Raw genomic sequence first — 20,601 nt, 5'->3', positions numbered from 1 at the left:
ATCTGAATTGGGAATCTGTGGCTGCAATTAATCATTTTACTGGAAACTTAATTAGAACTTAATTCATCATGAAAGAAGCTAATATTTCTGTCCTAACATCATTTAAATAGTAATAAACTACTAAGTACTTTATTACAATACAATACAATACAGTAGAATTTTATTTATATAGCATGGGGGTAGTGCTTCACAGTAAGGAATAAAGGTAAATGATTACACTTAACAGGAAGTCATTAAAACAAGGTAAAATAGAGAAACAAGCAAAATCATCAGTAAGTAGAGATAGGCAGGAATCATGATTATCCAGAGAGAGAGTAGCAATACAGCAATTAATGAGCGGTGAGAATTAGCGAGTCGGAAAGCCAGGTTGAATAGGTAAGTTTTCAAACGTGCTTTAAAGGATTCAATGGAGTCAGAGGCACAAACGGTAGCGGGAAGACTATTCCAGAGGTTTTGTTCTACAGAGGCAAAAGCACGATCACCCCTAGTCTTCAGACAGTGCCTGAGCTGGGCCAGAAGTAACTGACCAGATGATCGTAAATAACAGCTGGGAGCATAGAGACTGAGGAGGTTGGTGAGACAGTCAGGGGCAAGGTGGTTTCAAATTCAAATTCAAATTTTATTTGTCATGTACACAGTCATACACAGTACGATATGCAGTGAAATGCTTGGACAACTGCTCGTGACCTAAAGAAAACAAAAAAGGAAAAGGCTATGAATAAGATAGGAAATAAATATGAAAAATTAAAAAGGGTAAATTTAACTAGGAAGGAATAAAATATAAATTAAGGTTAAAAATGAAATAACTGTACAACACAAATTAGAATGAAGGGTAAATTTAACTGGGAAAGAATAAGATAAAATATATAAATTAAAGTTGAAAATAAAACAACTGTACAACAAAATACACAATATAGAACTATATAAGAATGTATGAAGAAATATAAATAAATATATACACAATAACAGCAGCTGTACAAGTATTAACTGGAAATGAAGAATATAATGTCCAGTGTTGTGCAATCCACATTATGTCTTGTGCAGTGCAAATATGCTTAAAGTGATTTAAGTGATGAAGTGAAAACCAATGTCCAGAAAGTCCAGTGTGTGTGTAAGAACTATATGTGTGGGTCAGTACTGTGTGGTGGTGTGATTGAGAGACCGTATCGCCTGCGGGAAGAATATGAAATAACTTCAAATGCCTTAGGTTTAGGCATTTGAAAGTAAGCAGCAGAATTTTAAAATCAATACGAAATTTAATAGGCAGCCAATGTAAGTCAGAGAGCACTGGAGTCATAGAGGCAAACTTTCTAGTCCTGGTTAGGTGACGAGCCGCAGCATTTTGAACGAGCTGTAATCGTTGGAGTGAGCAAGTTGGATTCCAGAGTAGAGCGAGTTACAATGATCTAATATGGAGGTCAAAAAGGCATGTATCAGTTTTTCAAGATCTTTGTACAGCATTAAGTGTTTGACCTTTGAAATTTGGGATTTAACCACTGAGGAAACCTGTTTATCCAGCTTAAATGAACTACCCTTACAGGAACAGCCTAAGCGTTATAGAAAACAATGTGGTGGAGGAATTTTTGAAAACATTCCTTTAAGGAAAAACCCCCAATAAAACACAGTTTAAAAACAACCTGAAAAATTTCAATGAAATGTCGAATATTAAAAAGGATGCTTCTGCAGAATAATCATCAGTCTTAAATGGACTAATATTACTAATGCATATGTTAAGAATTCAGCTCAATTGAAATATTTTACATTCTGTTTAATCTTTTGCATCATATTCGATAAATCATATGTTTGCAGTGGCTCTCATTTGAGGACCACATATCAATGGAAAAGGAGCTCAGAAGTATATTATATACGTGTTTTTATTCATTTAATTATAAAATATTAATAAGAAAAACAATCTGCTAATTTTAAAGGCTTGAGCACTGTATGGCATGGTTAAATGTCAATATCCATATGAAGTGCAGATCAGTGAAAACTGAGCAATCGGAAGGTTGCCTCATACAGTCACTTGACTGTGAACGACCACAACGCACATGAGCAAGTACGTGCAGCTTTCAGTGACAATAGCCAACTATGGCCACAAGATGAGGCCATAGAGGAAAAGAATGGAGCTTATTGACAGCACTTTCTGAGATGTGAGTGAGCAGTATATATAAGAGCAGTAAAAATTAAGAAAAACACAATTGAATAGGATAAGATAAAATAGAATAACATACTATAAAAAACAGAATAAGATACTATATACAGTAGAATAAAATACTACACAAAATAGAATAAAATGCTTAGTTATAGTAGGAAAATTGCAGAGAGACAGGGAGACAGAGAGTGTGGTGATGTGAATGCCAAGCATTGCAAAGACCAAAATCACTCATGTATTGTTTAAGAATGTCTGTGTCATGGTCCTGAGTCTGCCGACTCAGTGTTTTGTGTTTCTTTATGCTTTTGTTTATGTATTTGTTTAGGTATTCTGTTATGATTTGCCATTTGTTAGGTTTTTGTTCTGTGCTTACCCTGGTCCCACTTCTGTGTTCTGTCTGTCTATGGCGTCACACTGTCTGTTTGTGAATCTGTTTAGTTAGTTCGGCGTCTTGTCTGGTTCTCTGTGTCTGAGTTTCCTGTTTTATTCTGAAGGTCCCTGTCTCGTGTGAGCGTGTTCAGTTTACGTTTCCCCTGTCCCATCAGCTCTGACTTTTCCAGGTGTGTTGCCCTCCTGTCTCTCATCCCCTGAGTACTGCTGTGTGCATTAAAGCCCTGTGTGTTCTCCTGCTTGTTGCCGGTTCGTCTGTGTTCCCCGTCTGCGGCTCTCTTCTGATCTCCCCATTTCGTATGTTCTCAGGTTTGTTATTTAGTTTTTCCAGTTAGGTTTCTTTACTTCCCTGTCATCCCTCACTGCCTGTTTGCCATTACACCACCCTGTAAATAAACATCACTCGAATTGAGTCCTCCTTTCCTCCAACACCACACGGCTTGCCTCGGCAGCTGTGACAGAATTGTCCTATGCAGACAATTCTGTTAAATCAGGAGAAAAAGAGAGTGAAAGGAGAACATAAGAAAATGGAATTAATGTGGATAGATGACCCAATTCAGTAGAGCCATGGCCTGGTGTTCTGGTCGCTGCCTTGCGTCGCTCCAGGATCTCTATGAGAAACTGATCATTGCCACTGAAGTCCCTTCCTCTCAGCTCCCTGTCGCAGCTCTTCAGCTCTTTCTGTTTAAAGTGTTCGAATTTGGCCATGGTTGGTATGGGTCTGCACCAGTCAGCTCATTGACAACCCAAAGAATGTGCATGATGAAAGTTGATTATTTTTTAAGGAGATGGGTTTTTTTTTTTCAGTCATTCTGTTGATTTTCTGACTAAACAACAGAATCATTCTCTTGTTTAGTTCTGTGAAAATTGTTTTTTCAGAAGACATACAAGCTGACCTATGCATTGAAAAGCCTTAAAGCAGTGAAAGCTCCCTTACCACTGCATATAAAGATATAAATAATTGCTTAGCTGCACATTAAGCTTTATTTAACATCTTCACTGACTTTAAGCAATTTTAAATTATTGATAGTCCAGCATTTACTTGCGATATCACAAAACTACTTTACTTTATTGATTTATATAGCAGTCTTCACAGGAGAAGAATCACAAAGTGCTTCAAAATAATATAAAACACATTTACATAAAACATAATGCAGTCTAAATAAATGAGTCTTAAGCTGCTATTTAAAAGAATAAATGCAATCAAGGTAACGTAATGAGGCAAAGCATTCCACAACCTGGTGCTAAGTGCTCTAAAAGATCTGTGCTTACAAAAGTTACACATATAAGAAGACATTATATATGACTTATTGTTTAAGTGAGATTCTTCAGGATTACATTCATTTATTAACGTGTATATTCTAACAGAATGAACACATTTCCATTACACTTTTTCAGCGTACTGACTGGAATTAGGCTACGTTCACACTGCAGGTCTTAATGCTCAGTTCCGATTTTTTTGTCTGCTCGTTCACACTACAAATAAAATGCGACAGCAAACGTGCTCTAGTATGAACGCTCAAAGCGGCCGCATGCACAGAAGAAGACGTCACACACAACGCGCTCTGTTTAGACCCAGAGCAAACAATATTGTTTGACTGATGGCCCTTAATATAAAGACTTCGGACTTTACGTTTCCCAATTTTTGCTTTAAGTTATTTTGTTATTTACATAATAATGTAAATAACCTAATAATGATCCTTATTGCTGTTTTAGAGGAGCGCTGCTTCAAAGGATAGTTGCAGATTTCTGTCAGACTCTGCAGATTATACAGTAAAAATAAAATGTTAACGTTTCTCCAACGTTGTCTTCCCAACAGTTTCACTGACATCTACACGGGATGGCCAGGAAGGGTTCACAATGTCTTCTCCAGCGCTGATAATTGGCGTCTGTCTTGTGTCAGTGACGTAAAAAACGGATTTAATGCGACTTGACCGTTCAAACAGCAGTCGCTTTCTAAAACATCGGATATGTATCGGATTCAGTACCACATACGAAAGTGACCCAGATCGGATTTGAAAATATCGGATTTGTGCCGTTCACACTGTCAGACCATGATCGGATATGGGTCGCATAGGGTCAAAAAAATCGGATTTGATGCGCTTTCGCCTGCAGTGTGAACGTAGCCTTTTGACTCACTGAAAACCCCCAAAAAAGGTTAATTTTTGTTTAATCCTGCTCGTCTGTGGCGTCTGCTTTGGATTACTGTATGCAAGTGTCTTAAGATGGGAAGTCAAGTACAGATATATACATTTTTTACTTGAGTACAGTACTTAATTAAATGTGTTTAAGGCCTTTTGTAACAGAGAAAGTTTCTTTTCTGCTGGCAGTCGCTTATGCCGAAGAGTGCAGTACAGTTCTTTTCGAGGACGCCACAGAAGCCGTCATTCAAAATGAGACTGCATTTGAACGCTGCTGCTTTGTGTACTGAAGGAATTGTAGAACAATTTAAATGACTTGTAGGATAGCATGCCAATGCTATCAATCTATTTCATTAAGGACATTGGTGGCAGGTTTTGAATCAACTTCTGAATCACCACTGGTGTCTTTTTAGTCTTGATGTAAATGGATCATAACCAGAGTGAATTTCAAAGCTTCCCTGCCAACATCTGCCAAGGTGAGTGGTGTTGTTTACTTTATAAACAGATCTAATGAGTCAAACAGAGCAAGGCACTGCATGAATGGCAGAGGTGAAATAGCCATCTTCACCATGTGGGATCACAATGGTAACATATAGTGAAACTCTGACACTATATTTTTGACTCCTTAGATGTTACAAGATCAGACTTACTAGTAATTATGTAAATGTTTTTTGCACTTTGACCTGAAATCCATTTGAGACATTAGTGCTGACAGAGGGTCAGATTTACAGTATGCAGCAGTATTTTCCACCGCAGTGTTGACTATACTAGAGTTTCATGATGGCCCAAACCAGCTGCAACTTCAGCAAAGACGTTTTTTGTTAGACACTGTTACCTTAAAACAGTTTTCCCCCGGTTTGTAGATTCCTCAGGCCTCCAGAAAGAACACCGGGACTCAGCAGTCAATTCACAACACTTTTATTAATCCACACTTATTGATTACACCTTCTAGAAGGGAGATGTACAGGACCCCGGAATTCCTCTGCAGATCTCAACCCCTTTGTCTGTTTCACTCAGTTTTGTAGAAGTGACCCCATCCTAAAACCCCCCATGGTATGCTGCAAACTCTGTGTTTGTGTGTATGCACCAGCCTGTGAATGCCTGTGTGTGCACGTACCCATATGTCTATGTGAGTGCACGTAAGTGAGTGTGCATGTAGGTGTGTCTCTATGTAAGTCTCTCCCCGTTTCGTATGTTCTCAGGTTTGTTATTTAGTTTTTCCAGTTAGGTTTCTTTAGTTCCCTGTCATCCCTCGCTGCCTGTTTGCCACTACACCACCCTCTAAATAAACATCACTCGAATCATCAGGCATCACCTGCATTTTGAGTCCTCCTTTCCTCCAACACCACGCGGCTCGCCTCGGCAGCCGTGACAGTCTGTAGGTTTCCAGTTCCTTTGTCTCATTGACCCAGACCTTATCACTCCCAAACGGGTCCGCGGGTGGAGAACAGCTTCAGCTGTCCCCACATTGGTGACTGGGATGTAGGCAACGCCCTTATCCACCTGGACCAAACATGGAGAGGCCAGCAACCCAACTGGCAACCCGGACTCAGAAGGCTCAAAAAGCACAACCTGACCTGACAACTGCTGAAAACAGGTGGTAGCCACCAGCTGCATGACGCCACCAGGTATCCGCACAGCCCGCGGGCCCTGTACCTTAACGGTACCGACAGGGTCCTCTGGGGCTTGGGCTGCAGACTGGTGACACTGATGTAAGGCCTCCAAAACTGGTCTCGGAGCAACACCTCTGCGTTACGCATACCATCAGGTGCACTTTGTTTTACTTGCTCCATCAGAGCCATTAGCGCTAAGGAAAACTCCTGCAAAGTCTCTCCCTCCGGCTGTCTCCTCGAAAAGAAAGCCTGCTGCAGAGTGACATAGGACTTCGCATTACCATACAGTTCCTTTAAAATGGTCAACACCCGAGCAGGATCCCCTCGCTCTAAATTAGGGCGAAATTTGATCTCCTCCCCTGCTTCTCCCTCTAAATGGTCAAAAATAAAGAAAGCTTGATCAGCAACAGACAGGTGCCGGGCACGCATGCACGCTTGAACCTCTTCGACCCATTCAGCTATATTGATGCCCGTTCTGCCATTGAACATGGGACATTTACGGTCCCTAGGCACCACCACCAAACGCTCTGTAACGGCGGCCTGGCTACCAACATTTGGTATGCAACCAGCTGGTACGAAGGAGGACGACGCGGCACCACCACCAGACTCGAGCACAGCGCCCCCATCCCGGCGCAATTGCTCATTATCTGCCTTTAACTGCGCTACCAAGTCTCCAAGTTGCTGCAATTCTTCCTCCATAATAAATTTTGACCAAAAAAAGGAAAATTAAATCAGCAAGGTGCTAAAATCCTTTTACTCTTCCTCCTACCTGGATACTGCTGTCTTGTCTATAATCACACTCTAAAACAAATAGAGCCTTCAAACAGGTGAACTGTGATCTTTGCAAAAAAAATATATATATATATTTACAAGACCAAACATCTACCTCAAATGTGCATCCTGTCGACCAACGCCAATTATGTGACCAAGTGGTCGGCGGGGTTATAAAAGAAATAATAAAATGACAACGCCACCTGGGGGAATTCTAGCCCCCAGGAAATATGAACTTAAAAAACAACAACGTTTGCACAGGTTCAGGGATGCACACTGAGGCCGGCTCAATGTATTAACACCATTTTATTTATTAAAAAAAAAATAAAAACAAAGCAACAAAGACAGCGCACTAAATGTCTAAAATAGTGTCCCAAATTACAAAAAAATAAACATACAACTGTGACTTACCAGCAGCGGTGGACCAAAAGAAAACCACACAAAAAAACCCACTATAGTCTATTAACCTGGTGCTGTACAACAAAAGTGTGGAAAACCACCCGCCACCTAAGGTCCCACGGCCGCTGGTAGATCCTCAGTTCACTGAAATAAAAGCACAAGATATACACATTAAACAGGATAAAAAAACAAAAAACAAAACATGGGACATAAAGGCTCTCTATATACTAAAAAAAAGAAATTAAAAGGAAAACTGAGACCCACATACACACCACAGAGCACAGATTGGAAACACTCGTGCTCTGCGAGCCAGCCCACAGATGGTGCTGGTTCCGATTGTCCGTAGCCCTACTCAGTCTCGCGCAGCTCTCCACAACTGGAAGAGGGAAAGGGAGAGATGGTACCAGTTTTTGTAACACCAGCCCAATATGCAGCTGAAGATCGCCCCGACCAGCCGCGAAAGCTGGAGTAAAACGATAGTCCAAAAAGGGGCTTAACGTGAGACCCGAAGCCCCCAGGGGCGAGGAGAGGCCAGCAGCAGGAACAAAACTGGACGGCCAACAGATCGGAACACAAGATAAAACAGGGCAAGACAAGACAGCAGCTAGGCAGGCGTCTCGACTCTTTGCTTAAAATCAGGCAGTTGGTCCCTGAGGACGTGCGGCAGCAATCAAACCCTACAAACAAAAAAAGGCAAAGATAACCTTAATCGTCTCTAATTTACAAATACTAGCAGCTATAATATAAGCGGCTTACCCCAAGACTGGAGGCGCTGTACTGTACGGTGAACGCAACTCACGCGTCTCTCCACCACAGCTGGAGTAACCCATATGGAAAAGATATATATAAATCTTATAAAGTTTGAATCTGTCTTGTGTGAAACTTGTATGAAAAGCATATAAGTGTGAAAACAGATATAAGATCCCTTGAAAATTTATATTATGAAACTTGTATGTTTTGGATACTTACTAAAACAATGTATGAAAGTAATGCGAAAGTGGCCACTTTCATGAGTAAATCATGTAAGCCTTATATGATTTACTCATGAAAGTGGCCACTTTCATGAGTAATCACATATAAGTTTTTACTATTTCTTTTCCGTATGGGAAGGAAGCAGGCCGCAGAATTATGACTACTAGTTACTGACTTTTGAGAGAAATCAGAGGTCGAAAGGAGGCCTACTTGTAGCAGTCACACAATCCGATCGTATCGGTAAATTAACCAATAGGCCAGCATTTACTGCTGTATCGCACCAGAAGCTCGGGAGGAATGATCCAACAAAAAAAAACGGCTTCCCTTTATACAGGTAAACACCACCCTGTAATCAATATGCAGGTGGGTTCCTAATTAACCCAATCACACGATACAAGGAGCCAGTGCAGCGGAAAGAGAGCGAAGGTGGTAGAGCGAGCGAGAAAGAGAGAAAAAGAAGGGCGAGTAGCCCATCCGGCTACATCTTTATGCCTCAAACATTAATGATGACACCTTCAGTATTTCTCAGTTCCATTCTTTAATTCTCAGGCTTGCAGCGGCAACACAGTCTGCAGCACTAACTTGTTCATCTGCCGTTTTCTGTTGTCTCCCTTTTTATATCTCGTCCTTCCGCCTTACATTCGACCTTTCAAAATAAAAGTTCTGTAAACATCACAATTTGCAAATTGCTAAATGTCATATCACGTAAGGAGTTTTCTCCCACGTAAACAGATGTGTGCCACCATAAAACCTTCCTCCACACACAACCCTCTGTTACATCTTATTCACTTATTTTATAATCCAGTCATTTTTCCAAATCTAGTATCAACTAATTTGCATATCAGTTTATAATGCGCTAAGTTGACAGGTCACATTCAAAATATTACCACAAAAGAGAATTTCCTTCATACAGTAAATTACTTGTGCTGCATCAATCAAGCAGAAAACATCTCACAATTTATTATATTACCAACTAAATTTATTGTCTGATTACTGCTTGGTCATACCAGACTCTCTCTGTCTTCATTTATTTATTTATTTTCTTCTCTGTTTTCACAAACGTTTCACCTATTGTCCTGCAAGCTGGAGAGTCAGCAGTGGATAAATTCAGCATTTGATAACAAAAAGTTTTCCCTGCTTTAACACCAATGAGAGATACAGGCGCGTGTGCTATAGTTTAAGTGATGACGTGACGAATCCTACTTCCGGGCCTAAAGTAGTCTGCGTTTAATATGGCTTTTGTGTTGTTAACATGTTTAATGTTTTGTATTTTCTTCTATTTAATCTCAAAAAGCTCCTAAAACAGTCAGTGATCACTGTGACCTCCCTCGGCTTTTATTACTGTTAATCATTTATTTAAGCTCAGTTTTTAAAACCTTGGGATGTAACTACAGCCCAGCATGAATGACTAACCTCGTATTGTGGATGGATTATCTCAGTTGTTCTCCTGGCTGAAGTTTGGTCCGTTTACAGCATCCTGCCATGCGATTGCATTTGTTCCTGACCACCGAGAACACTCACGTTAACGTTTATCGAGTGGAAAAAAGTTAGCTTGTTTATATTATGCTAACATAGCTGTGTCGCTAGCGGTCACGTAGCACATCATATACCAGCTAGCCAAACTTCACTAACCCTACAAACGTCACTGCTGTTTTCTGTCTTCATTTATGTTGGAAGTGATAACAGAGCTGTACGTTTTAATTTGTTTCCAAACCCCGCAGTCAGGACATGCTATATTGTATTTAGATAGAAGCTAGCGAGCTAACTCCCTGCTAACTTCTAACTCCGTTAAATGTCATAAATTCCGTTTTCATGGATGCCTGGATGTTAAACTCAACTGTTACACCTGGTAGAGCAGAACGCTGATCATTTTATTAAAGATGAAAGACTTTAGACAGTTTTTCAACTCTCAGTAATGCCATAGTGATCGTTTGATATATGGACCTGCAGCAGAGTTTAGGCCCAGATGTAGCTGAGATATAATGTACGAATTGTGAACATTCTCAAAACTGTATTGTGAAGGATATAAAAAAAATACAACAACAGCAATAGAATAATATTAAACACAAAGTGAACCCGTCTTCCTTCATTAAATAGGTTCTTTTAGATGTTAAGGAGGAATAGACTTAACCAGGCTGGCGGAGAATGAAGACAACCGGACACCTGCTGCAGATGGGGAATCAGTGAACTTTTATTGAGACAGAGACAACCTCTCAAAACAGCTCACATCAAAAGATTCCAAATATTTGCTGTGAGGATGGGTATATATTCTCTAAAACTTACAGGAGGGGGTTGTGAGGAAAGTGCTGCATTAGCAGAAAAACAACTCCATAAAAGGAAATCGGCCTTGGGTGTTCTAGTCTCTTCGCTTGCAGATATCTTTCGCCTGCAGGATGAGGCGATCGCTTCTTATCGCTCTCAAGGCCAAAGTCGTGAGCACACATTTTTATTACACAGTTGCACAGTAACTTTAAAGCTGAACAATATTTAAAGCTGAATAATGTTTGATCAGATTATATTTTCTTCAAATCCCCCTTTTGACCCATCTTAAATGGGTCAACACACAAAAATAAGTAACATTCAAAGGAACACAGAGACGTGTCGAAGCCTGGCTCGAAAAACTCCTCGGGTCTTATCATTTGTCTTTATCTGTCATTGCAGATGAGGAGAAAAGAGTCCAGGCACCACCCTGCCCAGGGGTCGGCTGCAAGCAGTCTCGGTTCCCGATGAAAGCAGTAACAGCTGTCCTGCACACAAGGGTACAACGAGTTAGTGCAACCAGGGTAGTGACACAAAATTAACAGTTCCTGTAACTCAGCAACCAAAAAGCATAAGTAATGATAAAAATGTGGAGAGTACAGAGTATACTATAATAATGAGAGATATAAACGTGAAAATGTGAAAAAATAAATCAACCGTAAAATAAACTCAGAACGGTAACTGCTAAGGACATTCAAAAGTGAATATGGTAAAACTGGAGAGGAAGTAGTGGGCAAGACCCTACGGGCTACATTTGTCAGATTGGGACTGTCAGAAGGGGGCCAAGCTTTTGAACTTTAAGGTGTCAGAAGTGTCGGGGGCCCTTCACAGATCAGGATTATGCCAATGGGAATGAGACCCAGGGCCAGGAAGCAAACAAAGACGCAACATCTTTGCCTGCCTGTCATTTCAGGGGGAAAGGGCCAAGACATGTTTACTTAGCTTGGATGTCGTCTAATAGAGGATGATGGGGCACAGAAAGGTGGTCCAGTTCCCCCCACCTCGCCAAGGGCGTGTTCTAGGAGTTAAAGAGCAACAACCTGCAATCTGTACCAAAAAATCTTCATAGTCCCACCGGAAAATCATAAGAGTAATAAACGATTCAGCTCAACAGACAAGTATCATGTTCAGGTTTCTCCAATCATTAAATCACTATTATTGCCACAATTTGCTTTATTCACCCTTTGGGCAATGAGAGAGAGAGACCCTAATGGCCAGTTAGTGGGCTCTAGGTCAAACTGTCCCCAAATTTGTTATCTGTTATTATTACTTGTTGTCATGTCACTTGTCTGTTTTCTACTGCACCCCTCTCACCAAAGCAAAGCAAACATTAGCAGCACATTGACCGTAGTCAGACATCCTCATTCCATAGGTGCTATAAAACATTTCCTGTAAAAGAATCACAGTTTTCAAGACAGGGTGTGTCTCCCCCAACACTCTCACCAGAATACAGTGTAATAGCATCCCCAACTCCTAACCCATAAACACCGTTTCTTCACACATCCGCCCAGAAATCCTGTAATAGAAAAACATTAAAACTGTAACCCTGTAGGGAAGAAAATGTAAATGGTAAGATTCACAAACAAAAATCAGTAAACATAAAACAAAATAAAATGAAAAATAACAAAAACAAAATGCAGACGCCCGGGTCTTAGGACTTGTCACTGAATATTCTTCCCATCAATAAAAGTACCAACCTAAACCTACACAGAGTCAAATCAACACCACCTCAACCTTTTCATATTCATAAACCTATATGTTTTGCGTTCGTGAAACAAAATTGAACCATTAAGTAAGTTGAGCTCTTGAAATGTTTTAATTCTCTTAATTCTGCCAGTTTATTTCAACACTTATTCAATGACTTTTATTCAACTGCTACTTGGCCACTCGACTTTTACCTGTTCAAATTGCCTAGGGTTCAACAAAGTCTAGATCCCCGTTATCATGAAACTTGAACGGTGTACGATGATTTACTTACAGTAATTTAGAATCATCACTCAACCTAGCTCTACTACTGGCACTGCGTGACTTTTCTCACACTGGAAACCAGAATTTAGCACAGAACTTTAATGCCTCAGGCAATCGCGTTCAAGGGCTGCCCCCCTTCTCTTCTTCTTTGTCCGTGTGTTCCTCCTTTATTAAATCTCCATCACAATGACGTGGCGCTCTGAAATAAAACTCACACTGTTAATTCCTCGTTTTCACTCTGCACCACTGCTCAGAGTGTTTTCTTTTCTTTTTAGTGTAGAGTAAACAATTAAGTCGAGGCCTTAAGCCCCAGATATCTCGCACGGGCATCATTTTCATAACCAAACCGCTCCGGACTCTGCTCCCCAGACCACACAAATGCCCTCTGGGCTTATTATTATAGCAAATTCTGTATTTGACTTTGTTGTGTGCAGCATTGAGCCTTTGTCAGTAAAGCATTCTTCATTGCAGCAGCTGGAGCATTGTGTGTCACTTCTTAGTAAATTAAATCAACATTTTGATTTTAGTGCATGGGTATGTATCAGTTTTTACTCCCTCAACAAGTGCATAAGTGTTCATGTGTGTGTTTCCCTTCATTCTAAGTAGGCGCATGCAGAAGTGTGTGTTCGTGTGTTGGTATATGTTTGTGTTCATCACCTTCCTGTTCTGTAGTTTAGGTAAACCAGCGGCCTGACGCATGGCCTAGGGTCCTCCCCTCCTCTTTGGGTCTGTTTCTGTTGTCCTTACTTTGCTCCACGGCCTTCTGCAGCTCTGCTGTTCGGCTCTTCTCAGAGGTCAGCATCCTTCTGCTCACCGTCCCTTTTCCTCCGGGCTTAATGCGCGTCTCGTCACAGCTCTGTCAGCTGACGCAGCCTGGGAATTTCCCCCGTGTAGTGAAACGGGCTTTAGGTTTAGTGCTCTCCGTCTCTGCTGCATGAGATCACTCTTTTGCAGCACTGTTGACATCCTCAAGTTGTTGTTGTGAGTCCAGCTGCTGTGGCCTTCAGGGGTCAAAGGGTCAAAGATGGTCGCGGAGAGGGCAACGATGGTAGAGGGGAGGGTAGGAGTCCAGGTCAGCTTCGGCTCTCAGAAAAAACAAAAACAAAACAAAACAGGCGAACAGGAAAATGATGTTGTGTTGGCTGTGCTGTGTTGGCTGTGTTATCCCGAGAGGGGAGAAACAACGAGATCTCGTCTCCCCCCTTTTTTGTTTTTGTTTTTTTTTTTTTTTTTTTCACCATATAATCAACTCATAACCCCTCAAGTTGACAGGACAACACAGGTACGTGCTAAAATTCTTAAGATCCTGTTTAGAAACCTAAAAAGGAATTTCCTATCATTCAGTAGTCATTTGTCTTAAACAATCAACAAAAACATGTCCCAAGTCGACCCTTTTAACCACTAAATTTGTCGTGTCCTCACTTAATCCTCAGACCAGTGTCTTTGTCTTTTGACGTTACGTTGTTGTCCTGCAACCCAAAGCGTTTAATTGTCAGTAATGTATAAACTATATCATTTAAAAACAGGTGTATGTTAAGTGTCGCTACTTTAACCTTGCATGTACGTGCACATGTATGTAAGCTGTTTCTTCATTGCATGTATGGGTGCGTCTGTATATGGGTTACTTTAACTGTTTCTCAAACGAGGCATTTCTCTAACACGCACATGTGTCTGTTCCTCACCCTTCTCATATCTTTCTCTGGTTGTGTGTGGTTTTATTTGTTTCAGTGATTTACCAGGAACATCTTTTCCTTTTCTCCATGTCTTCCGCCAGAGGTTAACACCGGTGAGATTCAGGGACACAGCACCCAGAGCAGTTCAGCAAGAAAAACCCGCCTCAAACTACATTCTCTCTTTTTTGTTTTACCGGGAGGGGTGAGGACAACTCTGGTGTCCAGCCGTGAATTTTAGCCAAAGCTTGGCCTGTCTTCTGCTGCCGTACTCAGGCTTCCAGGTTAAGAAAAAACACCTGTATGAAGACACTAAACATACATTTAGTATTTGTATAAACATAACTGCCTAAATCATTGAACTCTTGAGGAGGGTGTATTTCAGAATCAGAATCAAAATCAAAAACTTTATTGTCATTGTCATGAGACCGACGACATTAAGAATGGTCCCCGATCATTGCATCATCCCTAGTAATATCAAATATAAAAAACAATAAAATTCAATCAATAAAATAGATAGAATACTTAAAATACTAAGTATTCCCAACGTCGTGCTTCAGACCGTGCATAGATTAACACAAGAGTGGCATGGTGGACATTTTTGTAGTATTCAGATGTGTTATTGCAGTTGGATAACAGCTGTGTTTGAGTCTATTAGTCCTTGCTCTGATTGCCCTGTACCGTCTGCCTTAGGGCAACAGTTCGAACAGGGAGTGGCCAGGATGTGAGGTGTCTTTTATGATGTTTTGGGCCTTTTTAAAACAGCGGGCGTTGTTTGACTCTTTACTAACTTTAAAACCCCACCATAACAATTTCTCACTGACAAACTTCTATGCATCCATTTAAACATGCGAAGCCAGCACAAAATCACACACATACCCCTACAGCAAAGCTTTAACATAACCACAATGCAACTCCTCCCTTAAACGGGAGAAATCACCCTGAATCAACCAACTCTATATAAAACGTCAAACAAAGATAAACCACAAACATTTCTACACTTCTGTGTCTTCCACGCAGCACAATAGGCAGAAAAACACCGATTACTCACAGTCTACAACAAAAGAAAAACCTGCTCTTTTCACAACTCTCATAGCTAAAGTCAAAACTCTTACCCAGTGCCTCTGAAATAATAAAAAATCACCAAATACTCGATTACTCTTTTCACTCGCTCCCTCTCACCCCCTTCTTCCTCATACAGCATACACGCTCGCTCCCGCGGACCCGCTCGGCCCCGCGGGCTCACTCGGCCCCCACCTTTTTTCTCTCACAGAGACAGAGAGAGACCCTTTTCCTTTTTTTTTTTTTTTTTTTACTTCGGTCTATCTGCACAGAGTTTACCTCATCTCTTTCCTTCTATGGGCATGCACACTTCCTGTCTCACACACACAGCCCCTCTCTCAGAGAGAGCAGAAAAGAGTTTTTCCTTTTTTCAACACTCAGGAGTGATTCAACAGACAGTTTATACCACTATTTTACACTTTATTTACACACACCGGTAATTTATGTTCTATTTACACACGGGCCCGCATGGACATATGCCAGAAGAGGTTACCCCTAACTTTTTGACTAATTTAAAAGCACCTATAGCCCAGGCCTAGCCTTGCTGATCAATACACACCTCGGGAACGCCCTCCCGATAGCGCTCGAATTCCTAAGAAAACACCATATGCCAGAACAACTTTATCTCACTTCTCTATTTCTCTGCTGGTGTTGCTAAATTTTTGACTAATTTAAAAGCATCTTTCAGCTGTTTTCCTCAATGACTCTTTCTGCTTTTTTGCTTCTTTAGGCTGGTGTGTGGAGTTGATAACTGTCTCAACACATGTTAATTGTTCTCCCAATGTGCTAAGAATAACACCGGGACCCCAACCATCATCATTAGTTTCTCGATCTAATTCTCCATCCATTTTACTGTCAATGGAGGAGTGTTCTTTTATTGATTTTAAAGGAGAATTTGGGCCAGCTGGGTTTCTGCCTCTGTTAGGCACTAATCAGCTGGGGCGCTGCTTTAAAGGTGAGTCAGCACTGAAATATCCCTTCAGGTGTTACCAAGCTTCTACCAAACCGGAGTCTGGCGGGTAACCTTGCCTAGAGCTTCCTGATAGGGGTGCTAGTTGGTTGTCACCTTGTTCACACGTCTCATTCACACTTCATACATTACCTGCAGTCACTCATTACCCTCCTTATGTATGTAATAAATGTGTAAAAAAATTCTATGTGTGGTGTATTATTTTAACCAAAAGAGGAACCTAGTTCCTTTAATTGTGTAATCTGTGAACAACGGAGAACCAAACTGTCCTGCCCAGTGTTCCACAGCAAGCATTCAGCGTGTATTTATGTGTGTCCAATATCAAACAGAACATCAAAACATTTAAAACACTAAAATCATCGGGGTTTTAAGAAGAGATCCGTTTTCTCCTATTGATCAAAGGGACCCGTCCTTTGGACTCCAACCAGTACTTCTCTTTTTTAAGTTTTAGAGGATCTTTTCTAATAAAGTCCTCTGGGCCTTCCTAACCCTTCTGTAGTTTAGAGAATATTACTAAAAAATATTCTCAAGGCCTTTAACCTTTTAATTTGTTTAGAAAGGCGTTACTAATAAACCCTTTCAAGGTCCCAGACCTGCACTGAGGTATTTATCCGACACCGGAGAGCAAACCCGTCGGCTGCAACCGTGGTCAGACCTCAGTTCACTCTTATCTTTATTCACTTATTCACTTATTTCTTATTCACTTATCTCTTATTCACTTGTCTGATTCTCAACAAGCCTTAAGTAAGCCAGACAATTTTGGTTATGAATTACTAGGAGTTTGGACACTAAGTATTTTTATAATGTTCAATATAGCAGAAATAAAAGGTCTGCTTACCTTGTTTTTTGTGTGTACACAGCTTTTGTCCAAACTCCGTTCACTCAGACCACGGCCGATGTCCTCCCTCCCGTTCCAGTTTGACCTGGAGCGGATCCTGTTCGTGACGCCAATTGAAGGATATAAAAAAAATACAACAACAGCAATAGAATAATATTAAACACAAAGTGAACCCGTCTTCCTTCATTAAATAGGTTCTTTTAGATGTTAAGGAGGAATAGACTTAACCAGGCTGGCGGAGAATGAAGACAACCGGACACCTGCTGCAGATGGGGAATCAGTGAACTTTTATTGAGACAGAGACAACCTCTCAAAACAGCTCACATCAAAAGATTCCAAATATTTGCTGTGAGGATGGGTATATATTCTCTAAAACTTACAGGAGGGGGTTGTGAGGAAAGTGCTGCATTAGCAGAAAAACAACTCCATAAAAGGAAATCGGCCTTGGGTGTTCTAGTCTCTTCGCTTGCAGATATCTTTCGCCTGCAGGATGAGGCGATCGCTTCTTATCGCTCTCAAGGCCAAAGTCGTGAGCACACATTTTTATTACACAGTTGCACAGTAACTTTAAAGCTGAACAATATTTAAAGCTGAATAATGTTTGATCAGATTATATTTTCTTCAATTGTACATAGGTTATACTTTTTTATTGTGTGAACTTTATTTTTGTGGAACTAAGGTTCCGTGTGTTATTGTTGAAGTGGGACATTAATCAGTGTAACGCCACCTGCGGCCACATTGCGGGTGTGGGGTTTCCTAGCCAGAGCTGTACGGACTCCACACTGGTGAGGCACGCTTTCTGTAGCTCTTCTCCCTGTACTAAATTATCCATATAAATTCGGTGTATTTGTCTTTGTTAAGTATTGGCTCCTAGGGTTAAAAGCTCTCAAAGTGTTTTCAATCGCTTTGAGTGAGAAAAATGATATTTGGAACTGCGCTTTATCTGTTGTATCATCCGTTTGTGTGGAACTGACTTGTGTTAAACAGGGTGAGGAGAAGCCTGCTGCCGCTGTGTGACACTGATTTTGCTGCTGCACTCTGTTTTATAGGTATGTGTAAATGTGTAGTTTTTGTTTTATGTGTATAATGAGCTCATGTCCCGAGGCTGTGCTCTGAGCAGTATCTTCAGCCATGTTGGGAAGAGTTAAAAAGTTGTTTGAATATGTATTATGCAATTGACCTATTTTAATGGGAATTTGAATTTATACGTTATTGTTAGTGATTCCATAATTGTCTCTGTTTTACCCCACTGTAATATTTGATTAGAAGTGGCGGTTGTGAAAATTATTATTTTGATAAGTTGTATTTTCTTTTATATGATGCAAGCAGAGCTGTACGGACTCCACACTGGGTGAGGAGAAGCCTGCTGCCGCTGTGTGACACTGATTTTGCTGCTGCACTCTGTTTTATAGGAATAAACCCTGTTTCCAGCCAGTCCGTGTCTGTTGTCACAACGCAGTCGACCATTTCACATCTGCTACATAAAAGTGGTGCCGTGACCCGGATGCATCTGATCAGCCGCTGCTGATCGCTGAGGTTGAGCTGAACACTTCCGACACCTGTAATATAAGTAAAATTATTCTGTGGGTCAGCAAAAAATTTCCAGTGTTCTGTTAGTAGGCATTTCTCCCAGTTACACCTGTTAGAGTCTAACTGAGCCGTGTTTACTTGTGTTGTATTTTTCTGAGTGATAGGTATTTTTGTATTCCTTTTGTTTCTGATCCCCTTTGTAGTTATTGCTAACCTCCTGTAAGCAACATGGCTGGTAGGGGCCAAGACTCCTTTAACCTTTTCACGCCAGTCGCTGGGAGAGGTTGGAGACTGTCTGGGGCAGATGAAGTGAGAGACAGGTCTATAATGTTGCGTGATGAGCCAGCAGAGTCAGATGACATTATTCGAAATAAAGCTCATGAGCGCCAGTCCTCAACCCCTGCTTTGAGCGACGACAGCACACACAAAGAGCTACGTGAGCTCATTGGTGAATTGGGAACCCAGATAGGTGAATCAATCGCTAGCCGGCTACTATCCAGTCAAGTCCCACTTGGTCCAAACCAGACAGCTCCAGCCGAGTCCCCCAAAGTTAAGAGCCCTGACACCACTCTCGACCTCTCCAAAGTGAACTTAGTGGTCCGACAAGATATCAAAGACCCACCTATGTACAGAGGTGATGATGCGGATAAGTACTCTGTTCATGAGTGGATAGACATGATGGAAGTGTACTTAGAGAAGAGAGGGTTGTCTAGAGCCGTGCAGGTGGATGAAGTCTTAAACCACCTCCTCGGCAGAGCTAAAAACATTGTTAAGGTGGGTTTGAAAAGTAACTCATGTTCTGGTGTAGTGACCAACCCTGAGACCATCTATGCCATACTCAGGCGTTATTTTAGTGATAGTCCTGGCTCCTGTCAACCACTGGCTGACTTCTATGCCACCCAAGCAGTTGCAAAAGAGACCCCAGTAGACTATTGGGTGAGGCTTAATATCGCTGCTGAGGCAGCTGACAAGCATTTACAGCGTCAGGGAGGCAAAATGGAGAACATGGAGGCAGAGATAGCCATGATGTTTATCAGAAATTGTCCTGATCCCAGCCTCGCCTGTGTTTTCAAATGTAAGCCCATCAGTAAATGGACAGTAATGGAGGTTCAGGAAGCCATTGATGAACACCAAAGAGAGTGTCATGCAAAAAAGAAGAGCCTGGGCTCTGCCAGACCCCATCCCCTCCTCGTGGCCACTGCGACAACCACAAGCGAGTCGCCTGAGTTTGAACTGAACCATGCCCAAGTAGGTACAGTAAAATGTTCCCAGGACAGCCCGGGTAAGGCTGCTGGAGCTGCCGCTTCAGACCCAAGTGCTCTAGACCGCGTGCTCAGTATGCTGGAGAGGGTGTTAGAGCGCTCCAACCAGCCTGTCCACCCCGTAATTAGACCACAGCCTCTAGCCTCAGCCAGGTTCCCTTCGTGCCAGGTTTGTGGCAATAGCTCACATTCCACGCGCACTCACTGCATGAGAGAGAGGAGATGTCTAGGTTGCCTGGAGGTTGGGCATCAGAGGAAAGACTGCCCCAGAGCAGCTGAGCCCATTACCCAGCAAAATAATCCCCAGGGAAACTAGGGTGCTTGCACTTGAGAGGGGACAGTGTGAGCGAAGAGTGTGAAACCCTCAATCCCAGTGATGACATACAGACTGTATACAAAGAAAGCCTGAAGTGTGCCCCACCTGGTACTGTTGTACTTTCCCAGAATATAGTAAGACTTGATGAGGCAGACAGCCTATTTTACACGAATGCATTGGTGAATGACAAAGTCTCTTTGCAGGCCCTTCTTGATACAGGTTCCATGGCGTGTACCTTGAGCGAAGAGGCGGAGCGAGAGTTAAAGAGCGCTGGGGTCGCATTGGAAT

General features: G+C 41.6%; 1 protein-coding gene and 1 long non-coding RNA gene across 4 annotated transcripts; one reads left to right on the top strand and one right to left on the bottom strand.

Moving 5' to 3' along the window:
• Positions 1 to 10,605: 10,605 nt before the first annotated feature.
• On the bottom strand, positions 10,606 to 17,828 carry LOC112435214 (uncharacterized). Its single transcript, XR_003024481.2, has 2 exons — positions 17,434 to 17,828; positions 10,606 to 17,302 (listed from the first exon to the last, which is right to left on the bottom strand). It is a non-coding gene; the product is annotated as an uncharacterized LOC112435214 (long non-coding RNA).
• A 7-nt stretch (positions 17,829 to 17,835) lies between these two features.
• On the top strand, positions 17,836 to 20,601 carry LOC143418306 (uncharacterized). Of its 3 annotated transcripts, XM_076882902.1 has the most exons (3): positions 17,836 to 17,990; positions 18,193 to 18,254; positions 18,535 to 20,601. In XM_076882902.1, exon 3 carries the CDS (start codon positions 18,964 to 18,966, stop codon positions 20,311 to 20,313), a length of 1,350 nt encoding a protein of 449 aa, XP_076739017.1. In that variant the 5' UTR covers positions 17,836 to 17,990; positions 18,193 to 18,254; positions 18,535 to 18,963; the 3' UTR covers positions 20,314 to 20,601. The 3 variants fall into 3 exon arrangements, with proteins under 3 accessions (XP_076739017.1, XP_076739018.1, XP_076739016.1); XM_076882903.1 differs by having other exon boundaries at positions 17,836 to 18,254; positions 18,618 to 20,601; XM_076882901.1 differs by having other exon boundaries at positions 17,836 to 18,254.

This window comes from Maylandia zebra, linkage group LG4 (genome assembly GCF_041146795.1).
Source record: "Maylandia zebra isolate NMK-2024a linkage group LG4, Mzebra_GT3a, whole genome shotgun sequence".
In the NCBI taxonomy this organism is placed as follows: domain Eukaryota; kingdom Metazoa; phylum Chordata; class Actinopteri; order Cichliformes; family Cichlidae; genus Maylandia; species Maylandia zebra.
The sequence above is the reverse complement of the archived record's forward strand: the minus strand, read 5'-3'. Positions and strand labels throughout refer to the sequence as shown.

Coding starts and splice junctions, on each gene's coding strand:
- LOC143418306 (XM_076882902.1), top strand. CDS start 18,964: ATGGCTGGTAGGGGCCAAGACTCCTTTAACCTTTTCACGCCAGTCGCT.